The 9774-nt window shown below is 57.5% G+C and overlaps 1 protein-coding gene across 1 annotated transcript in view; it reads left to right on the top strand.

The window, feature by feature from the left end:
- ERGIC3 (ERGIC and golgi 3) overlaps positions 1-6367 on the top strand; it is a 14265-nt gene extending 7898 nt beyond the window's left edge. The window contains exons 5-14 of the mRNA XM_045295518.1: positions 3-28; positions 158-690; positions 807-864; positions 3334-3348; positions 4090-4121; positions 4917-5013; positions 5104-5168; positions 5737-5873; positions 5948-6003; positions 6167-6367. Coding sequence (XP_045151453.1) covers positions 3-28; positions 158-690; positions 807-864; positions 3334-3348; positions 4090-4121; positions 4917-5013; positions 5104-5168; positions 5737-5873; positions 5948-6003; positions 6167-6246 — 1099 coding nt within the window. The 3' untranslated portion in view covers positions 6247-6367. The remainder of the gene's footprint in view (positions 1-2; positions 29-157; positions 691-806; positions 865-3333; positions 3349-4089; positions 4122-4916; positions 5014-5103; positions 5169-5736; positions 5874-5947; positions 6004-6166) is intronic.
- Positions 6368-9774: the final 3407 nt, after the last annotated feature.

The raw sequence follows: 9774 nt of genomic DNA, 5'->3' as shown, positions 1-9774 counted from the left end.
AGCGGCCGAGAACTTGGAGAGGGTACAGGTGAGTGACGTGCTGTGCTCGGCCCTCGGGCTTCACCGGGTCCTTGAGCCAGGCCATGCGACCTAACCCCCCGTGTGAGGGGCAATAGCAGCATCTTCCTGATACTAATCATGGAAGGACCTGTGTGAGACCGTAATCCGGCGAGGCCAAGGCCTCCAGGAGAGGCAGCGGCTGCTACATACAGCCCCTTCCCAGTCTCTAACCCCGGCCCTCTGCCCTCTCGTTGGTCTCCACTCCCAGCAAAACCCAACGGAGGGGCCCTGCGTCTGTCCATCTCGACTGGAGCAGACGGCCGGGCTCCTCATTCTCAGGCGAAGCTTGGCTGGTGGGTGGGTTTGAGGTTAGCCCTCCAACTCGTATCTGACAGCGTCATCGGCCCCTCATTCCGGAGAGACTGGTCCATACGCCAGGAGTGGAAGCGTCCCAAATGGGCAGATGGGCTCGGGCCTTGGTGCCCTGCCCTTGACGTGCCCGCTCCCCACCTGCTCCCCTGCAGGTGCTGCAACACCTGCGAGGACGTGCGTGAGGCCTATCGGCGCCGAGGCTGGGCCTTCAAGAACCCAGACACCATCGAGCAGTGCCGGCGAGAGGGCTTCAGCCAGAAGATGCAGGAGCAAAAGAACGAAGGCTGCCAGGTGTATGGCTTCCTGGAAGTCAACAAGGTACAGAGAGCTGAACAGGGGAGGGCAAGCTGGGCAGGGGGAGCTCCACGGTGAAGACAGGGCAGGGGAGGGGAAGAGAAGGCATGGCTGGAGAGTGAGAAGACCCCCCTCCACAGGTGGCTGGGAACTTCCACTTTGCTCCTGGGAAGAGCTTCCAGCAGTCTCATGTGCACGGTGAGTGCCGCCAGCCGGCCCGGGGAGGGATCGTGCCACGAGGAGTTAGAGGCCCCTTCACTGCCCGTGGGAGTCTCATTCACTCCTGGCTGTGGGCCTTTGAGAGTTGTCTCCTGTCTTTGAGCTGCTGTGTCGAACAATGTGAAATGACTGGGATGGGGCTCGGCTCAGGGTGGGACTTGAGGCACCACATGGGCTGACTTAATCCCAAGCCTGGTAAGGGAGGCCTCCAACATCAGGGTTTGGGGGAGTGGGGCGCTTTGGGAGAAGCAGGGCCGTGTAGAATGGGGGTGATGGAACCTCGCAGGCTTGTCGGGGTGAATCAGGTTTATTCGCATCCATTCACTAGATAATTGGCAATCACCTCCTCTGGATCAGGGGCTGGTCTAGGTGCTAAGGGTACAACAGTGAATGCCCCCAAAAAGGCCCTGTCCTGAAGAATAGTGAAGTAGACTTAAGCAAACGTGTAAAATGTGTGGTCTATCAGTTAGTGATCAGTCACACGGACAGGATAAAGGTGGTGGTGGCAAGGGCTGGGATGGGAGGGGGTGCTGGGGGGGTGGTCAGGAAAAGGCTCACTGAGGAAAGCAAGGGTGTCAGCCAGGTGGATGCCTGGAAGGGCGGGTTCCAAGCTGAGAAAGAACAAGTACAGATTCCTGAGACAGGAACGTGCTCAGCAAGCCCTAGGAACAGCAAGAAAGTCCAGGTGGCTGGAACAGGAGAGTGGCTGGAAAGGAGGGGGAGAGGTAACAACCATGTCACACGGGGCCTGAAAGGCCCCTCCAGGGGCTTGGGCTTTCCTCTGCGTGAGAGGACAGGGCTTGGAGTGGCACCTGATCTGACTTAAATTCACTTTTGAATGCATCCCATCACTCTGACTGCCCTGTGGGAAGGACGGAGGCTGGGAATCAGAGACTGCGTTTAGGAGGCTCTTGCAGGCCAAAAGCGATGGGGGCTCGGACCAGACTGGTGGGCGAGGTGGCGTGCAGTGACTGGGGTCCTGGGCTCCTTTTGAACGTCGCGCCTAGAGGACCTGCTAGTGGATGTGAACAGGGTAAGGAAATGAAGAGTCGAGTGGAAATGATGGGGGAAGATTGTATTTATTGGTAATGACCTTGCTGAGGTCATGGAGGAGGAGTGTACAAGAGCCCGTCATTGTTTGAAGGGGCTGCCAGGGTGGTGACTACCAAAGAGTAGAGAACTGATGCCTTTGCATGAAGGGGCTGGGGAAGGTTATTGACTGTTCATGGAATGCCAGAAGGACAGAAAAGTGTGTATTGGATGACGCACAGCCAGACTTCCTTAGAAGTGAGGGTAGTGACACTTTGTTTCACACCTTGCACGTGTGATCAAGGGCCAAGTCCCCGAGGAAGACATCAAGACATCGTGCTTGGTCAACTAGAGCCATGGTTCTCAACCTTCCTAATGTCATGACCCTTTCATACAGTTCCTCATGTAGTGGTGACCCCAACTTTATTTTCATTGCTTCTTCATCACTGTCATTTTGCTACTGTCATGAATCGGGCAACCCCTGTGAAAGGGTCATTCGACCCTCAGGTTGAGAACTGCTGGTGTAGAGGTTGAAGATGTAGAGGCTCGACTGGAGTCTGAGTAAGAGGGTCAGGAGCCGGGCCATCTTAGAAGATGCACAGGGTTGCACGATGAGAGAGAGTCCAGGGCCTGAGACGTGCTGGCCGTCCTGGGCTGCCCAGTGACGAAGATCAGCGTAAAGGTCTGATCAAGTTCACCCTGCTGATCTTTAAGGAGGTTTGTGGGGGTGAGGCTGAGTGTTGGGGAGCAGACGGGTATGTCGAGAACCCTGCTGACCTGTGGTGGTCCCTCAGTACTCCGAGGGGACCAGTGGAAGGGCGGTCTCCCGGGCACTGGGCTTGTAGGCACACAGCAGAGTGCAGGACTTGGGAACTGGTCTGTTCATTGGCAGAGGAAGGTTAGGCAGGAGGTCAGACACAATCTTGTATTGCAAAGTGTGCCACGAACCTGCCTATCTCCGGAGCACTCTTGCAGAGAACACTGACATAGGGAGGACCAGTGATTTTCCAAAGGTCACAAGGCCAGGAAAGGGGCTCCAGGAGCCTAGGTCCTTTTGTCCTTCTTAGGCCACCACCCTTCTGCCCACCCCAGGCCCTCCTGGACTGTCCCCGGGCCAAGGAAGGGTTCCTCTGAGGAAGGTGCCAGATCCTCTGTCAAGGTGGAAGTGTTCCAGCCCCTCGGAGCCTGGGGCTCCCAGCTGCCAGGCCTGGAGAACGGGGTGGTGGGTGGTCGTGAGGTGAGGTGTTGAGGTGGCTGGAGCTCCAGGCTAAGGGCCAGATCGAGCCAAACCCTGTGCCCTCCAGACCCTGCTGCCCAGCCCTGTGTCCCACCTCAAATCCTGCTCTGTGGTTCTCATTGTGAAGTTTGATTCTGTTTTGCCCTCCTCCCTTCTCTCTCCTTCCCTCCCCCATGCTGCAGTACATGCTGTGGAGAGTAAGTGGTCCTGTCCCCCAGAGGGAGCCAAACCCCACTTCTTGGGCAACCTCCAGGAGGTGGGGGGGAGGTTGGTTTGGATGGGTCAGGGATGGGGTCCTTCTCTGGCCTTGCTGTCAGGGGACTATAAACAACTCTGGGACATGTCCTTGTGGGAGGAAGGACTGGGATTCGAGGGCAGGAGGAAGTTGTCCGGTGCTACAGGGTGCCCCTGGGATTTCCTCTGGGGCCCCTGAGAGGGCACAGAGGACTCAGAGAAGAATGTGAACAGCAGGCCCAGCCCCCCATCTCTTTTGGGGTCTGTGATGGACCATGAGCTGTGTTTAATGGGAAACCAAAGTCAGAGGGTCTGGGGTCCTGAAGTGCACACGGGCTTGCAGAGCGTGAGGGCTGGGTGCATGCCACCAACGGGCCCCCTTGATGGAGCTTCGCCGGCACAGTGGCTTAGGCAGAGGGCTGCTGACTGCCAGGTTGGTGGTTCAAATCCACAAGCTGCTCCAAGGGAGAAAGACAAGGCTGTCTGCTCCTGTCCAGATGTACAGCTTTGGAAACCAGCATAGGGCTTTGTGAGTCGGAACTGACTCAAGGCTGGTGGGTTTGGGTTGGGTCTATGCAGCCCTGAGGTGGGTGCAAACTCGCACGCCCATCAGAAGCCGAGTGGTTCTGGCTGCCCTCAGGTAGGGCCAGGTGGGGTGAGCTGGAAGCTGAGCCTCCCCTGACGAGCGTCGTCTTCTCTCCTAGTCCACGACCTGCAGAGCTTTGGCCTTGACAACGTACGTACCAGTGGGAACTGTGGTAGGCAGGGGGTATGGGGGTGGCTTGGGTGCTGCCTTCGGGATGTGGGGAGCAGGTGAAAATGCGCCCTATTCTGATGGGACCCCATCTAAGGGTGAACAGCTGGGGGTGACTGAGGTCTAAATAGGAGTTAACTAGGCTGGGAGGAGTGGGTGGGACTGACAAGCTCCTCCCTGGCAGGAGGGGTCCTCGGGCATGGAACCAGGAGAGGAAGAGGTGGGGGCTGGGGGCAGAAGGTGAGGCTGGAGGCCCCGTGGAGGGAGGACTCAGGGAACCCATAGAGTGGGCGTCTGCTCTTTTTCCTACGAGCAGTGGAAAGCTGTTGTCATCTTTTATTCAGGGTTGTAGGATATTTAGATCCGCATTTTAAAAAGATCTCTCTAGTAGCTCAGTTGATAGCAATTGGCACAGGACAGGAGCGGGAGGGGGCAGTCCTGGGCCTTGCCAGGCCAAGATAGCACCGGCTATGCAGGGGGGAGGGGGGCTGGCTGTGTTGGCTAATGTGGGCATGATGCCAGCACTTGAGTAAGTAAACTGGCAGCCCAGGAACCTGCAGACTCTAAGGAGGTTCCGCGTGCAACTGTCTTGGGCAGGATTTCCCCTCGGGGATCAAAGCTTCTCTTAGACAGGGCCCCACGTTTCCTCCCCCTTCCATCTCCGTCCACCCTCTGTCCAGACCCAGGCTGGCGGCTCCTCTCATCCAGGCTTTTGGATGGCGTGGGGACTGGTCGGGCCCGAGTGCTCTCAAGTTCAGGCTCTGGTGTTCCCTGCAGATCAACATGACCCACTACATCCGCCACCTGTCATTCGGAGAGGACTACCCGGGCATCGTTAACCCCCTGGACCACACCAATGTCACTGCACCCCAAGGTACCTGGGAGGCTGGGTCAAGTGGGTTCAGGGACTCCAGCTACAAAGTCCCATCTGGCACCCATGCCTGGTGCTATCTTCTCCCCACAGCCTCCATGATGTTCCAGTACTTTGTGAAGGTGGTACCCACAGTGTACATGAAGGTGGATGGGGAGGTGAGTCTGAGGGAAGGGAAGATAGACAAACCACCAAGGCTGAGAGAGGGTCAGTGGTTTCCTTAAGGTTCAGATCTGGTTCTGTCCGATTTCAAAGCACAAGCTCTGTCCACATACCCAAGCTGCCTCCATTCCTCCAGCGTCCACTCCACTGTCCCTCCATGGCGATAGGCCCTGGGTCAGCCTGGCATAGCCCTTCCTGGGCCTCCTCCCTTTCTGCGCCAGCCTGCGGGGTGGGGGGGGGGACGACGACTCGGCCCCAGCCTTGCCAGGGGCTCATGGTGAGCCACCAAGTGTCATCCCTGGACCCCAAGTCTCATCTAGGGCATGGCACCACTGATGGGGCTAGCTGTGTAGCTGGGATGGGTGAGCTGGAAAATGCTGGGGGAGAAGTGGGCTGGCAAGCCTAGGAGTGGGGTCTGGGTGTTTCCCAAGCCTTGCAGCATGAGCTGCGATGCGGCGCCTCCTTCCCTCGCTCACACAATTAAGGGACAAGACTAAGGGCCGCAGCAGGGACAGGACCGAGGCACTGGGAGCCATACAGACCCAAGCCCCCCTCCCATCCCAGATGCTGAGGACAAACCAGTTCTCTGTGACCAGACATGAGAAAGTGGCCAATGGGCTGATGGGCGACCAGGGGCTCCCCGGTGTCTTCGTGCTCTACGAGCTCTCGCCCATGATGGTGAAGCTGACGGAGAAGCACAGGTGAGGTGGGGGGAGAGGCGAACTGCCTGCAGGGGCCTGGAGTACCCACTGATGCCACCTACTCCCTCTGCCAGGTCCTTCACGCACTTCCTGACAGGCGTCTGTGCCATCATCGGAGGAATGTTTACAGGTAAGCACAAGAGCATCTGACGGAGGATGCTGGGGTGCGGATCCCAAGATGTGGGGGTGGAGAGAGACCACTGATACCTCGAGAGCCAAAGGGAGACGCTGGCCTGGCCAATAGGGCGGCAGGGCCCTTGAGATCCAGCCAAGCCGTTTGCCTCCCTCCTCAGTGGCTGGACTCATCGATTCGCTGATCTACCACTCGGCACGAGCCATCCAGAAGAAAATCGATCTAGGCAAGACAACGTAGTTGCCCCTGCCCCTCCTGTTGTTCCCTTTTTTTTTCTCTTTGTCCTTGTGGTCATTTTCCCTAGCCTCTGCCACCACTCATCCTTGGCCCCAGGTTAATAAATCTATTGGTTGTGATAATACTCCCTGGTCTCCATGTGGTCTTTGGGATTCCAGCCGCCAGTGGTCTGGCTGGGACCTGGGGCTAACCCTCAGCCCAGCCACCAGGAATACAGTTGTGACGCCACATCTGCGCCCAGCTGTCCTCTAGGAGCCCCTCCTGGACACCCCCTAGAGGACTTTATCTAATCCTGCTGTGGCCCGGTTTACTCCCTTTCCTTACTCTGGTTTCTGTTCAAATGTCACCTTTTCATAGGCCCTTGCCTAGCCACTCATATAAACAGTGCCCATGCTCTCTCCATCTGTGTACTCTGTTGTATTTGTACATCTGTCCCCCTAAAGAGAAAGGAATAAAGAGCAGCAGCTTCCTTTTGATTATCACTGTATCCTCGGAGTCTGACACTTGGTAGATATTCAAAAATCTATTTGTTAGGTACAATAAAGTTATTTTTGAGATAGGATATTTTGGGCCCATTTTGACCCTCAAAGATTTTTTTTAAACTTTGTATGATAGAAGAATCTCAAAAACATAGAACACTGAAATAAACGGTGCAGGTTACGGAGTTCATGGCAGTGAGGGTGAAAGACGGAAGCACCTAGAACATGTTTCCTCGCTTAGTGTCATGATGTGGTAATTAGGGGCCAGTTGACGGTGCAGGAGAGACGGTGGGCAACAGCAGAGCTCAGTACTCCAGCAGATGGGCAGCAATGAAATCAGATCGTGGTTTAGGAGCACACAGAGGGGTAGAAATGCTTCCTCCTGCAGCCAGTAGAGAGGAGCGCACGTAGCTGCAGGTGCAGCAAGAAGTCAGATTGAATGAAAAAGAGATAAGGCTTCTCTTTTCTCCTTAGGTAGGAGAGAAGGCCATTACCTGGACGCCTGGAGGGGATGGGGTGAGGGAAAAGCTAAAAAGCCTCTTGGCGCATGGGAAAGGGAGTATATTGGAAATTGAAGGCAACAGAGGCACTTAAAGATCTGGGGTGGCCTAACGACCAATCATCTCCATCTGCATCCCTCCTCCCAACTCCCTGGATATGGGCCACCAACACCTGCAAGTGTTGAGCAAACACAATTTCAAGGCGCCCTCGGGTCCAAACAGCCACCTCCTAGAGTTGACACAGGGAGACAGAGATGGGCAACCAGGAGAGGGGTGCTCTCAGCTCACCTGCTCCCAGCCACCAGTTCTTCTAGAGCCTGTTTGAGTCGCGCACACGCAGGCTACGGGTCCAGGCCTGCGCTGCAATGTCTCTGTCTCCTATAGTCCCTGGTCCTGTGGAACCCGAGAGAGAGCGAGCAGGTGAGGGCGTAGAGTCTGGAGGGTGGAGGTGGGATCTCCTTTAGACCATGCCCCTATTCAAGGCCCTGTCCTACTTTGGCTCCTTGGGGTTCCTGGCTCCACTTTTCTTGACCCCTACTGGCTCCACCTCTGCAGGGCTCAGCCCACAATAGCCCGGCCCTTCTCCTTTGATGGTCCCTTCTGAGGACATAGCCAAAGTAAGGGAGACAAAGTCTCGCCCCCCCTCACTTCTAAACATCTTTCTGGTTGTACTTCCTCCAAGGGGGGACACATTCCTCCTTCTGGCAGTCCATCATAGCGTTGATATTCTTTGCCAACCCCTTAATTCAAATGCGCCCAAGAACAGGCCACTGGCCAGATGCTCCTTGGGCCTTGCCCCTTCTCTTCGCACCTCCCTCCTCTTGGACTCTTGGGCTCCGCCCAGTCCTCACCAGCCTCGCGGCCACTTTGCCCACACTATTGCTGCTCCGTAGGCGCCATGTGTGGTCCTCCCATCGGCTCCAGACGCTTATGCAGGGCTTGCTGTGACGTAAGGGCAAGCAGAAGTAGGGCCTGGGCAGGCAGAGGGGAGTGGAAGCTGCGGGAGACCGTCTGGGGCCCTAACCCCCGGACATCCCTGCGCTGTCCTCCCAGTCACCGAGAGACTCACCCACTGCCGTCCATAGGCTCTGGCCGCTGAGCTGGTGTCCTCAGCTCCTCCTCAGGCTCAGGCTGCAGTCAGACTCCAGCAGGGGCTCCCTCAGACACAGCCCCTTCCACTCCCTCCTGGCCCTGAGACCCGGGCCCACGTGCTCCTCCCGGCAGCCTGCACAACCTGGCCAGCGCCAGGAAAGGCCTTTGAGAGCCCTTCCGAGCGTCCAACTGCTCCCTCAACCTTTTTTGCCTCAATCGGGGTCAGAATCCACCCCACACTGAGAGCCAACAGCCCCCTCCAGGTGCCCAAGATCTGATGCAAAGTGACCACCCGCAGACCCATGACGTCAGGCTAGGTGGCACACCGATGGAGATCGCAGAGCTGATGGGCTGGGAGACCACAGCCTGGTCTATCATGGTGGCCTCGAAGAGCACCCCGAAGAGCAGGAAATCTTCGCAGGGCGCCAAGGCGTTCTGGGAAAAGTGAGGCAGGTGGCATCCCCCGTTGTCCCCACTCCCCACCACCACCAGGAAGAAAGTAACCGCAGGGATCCCCCCTTCCTCTCTCCCTTCCTCTCTCCCCCTTCTAGCACCTACTCTCTGGACCTGGGTCTGGTCCTCTCTGGTCCACCTTGATCAGTCTATCTGTCTGCGCCTCTCTCTCACATACACACATACACACACACACACACACACACACACGCACGCACACACGCACGCACATATACACACACAAACACACAAGATCAAGTGTACACACAGCCGTGGTTTTTAGTGTCTGGAAGCCGAATACAACCTCCAGAGGAAATGGTTCTTCCTCCCAAGTGTGTGAGCTAGGGGTGACCCCAAGCCCTTGGCCAGGTCCCAGTTTTCACCTCGGGCAGCGGCAGAAACTCGTCCACTTCCACCTCCATAGCACTAGGAACCTCAGGAGCCTGCGGAGCCTGGCCAGCCTGGCCCCGCCTGGCTTTCTTCTTCTTCTTCCCTGCGAGCAGGGGGAACCTGGACACCCCCTGGGGAGCTTGGGGGGGCTCGGATTCAGCTCTCCCTTCATACACCTCCACGGACACAGCCACTAACAGGTGGCCGCGAAACCAAACGCCCTGGCCAAGGCCTTCCTTGAGATTTTGGAGAGTCGTGGAGCCCGGAGCTGGGCGGTGAGCCATAGGGGGGACCCAGGCCGGGCCGAAGGTGGGGTTAAACCCCGCTGTGGGCGCGAGAACAGTGCTTTAGAAGGCAGCTCGGGCAGGTGGGAGCTAGGTCTGAGCACCACACCCTGGCTCCGCCCGTTTCCGGGTGGCAGGGGCATTGGCGCCCAGTGGGGTCCCCGCCAAAACCGCCGGGGGGCCGGGCCGGGTTCCGCCGGGCCCGCCGCCGGAAGGCCGGGCTAGAGGATTTCGTCCCCGCGGCCAAGCTGATGGCCGGGTTTGTTACCTGGGAGCACCAGGTGAGGCAGGGAAGGACGCTTCAGGTCCAGCACGTGCGTGGCGAGGGTCACC

This window comes from Echinops telfairi, unplaced genomic scaffold (assembly GCF_000313985.2).
Source record: "Echinops telfairi isolate 266 unplaced genomic scaffold, ASM31398v2 ScPeMD7_5592;HRSCAF=6446, whole genome shotgun sequence".
Lineage (NCBI taxonomy): Eukaryota > Metazoa > Chordata > Mammalia > Afrosoricida > Tenrecidae > Echinops > Echinops telfairi.
The sequence above is the reverse complement of the archived record's forward strand: the minus strand, read 5'-3'. Positions and strand labels throughout refer to the sequence as shown.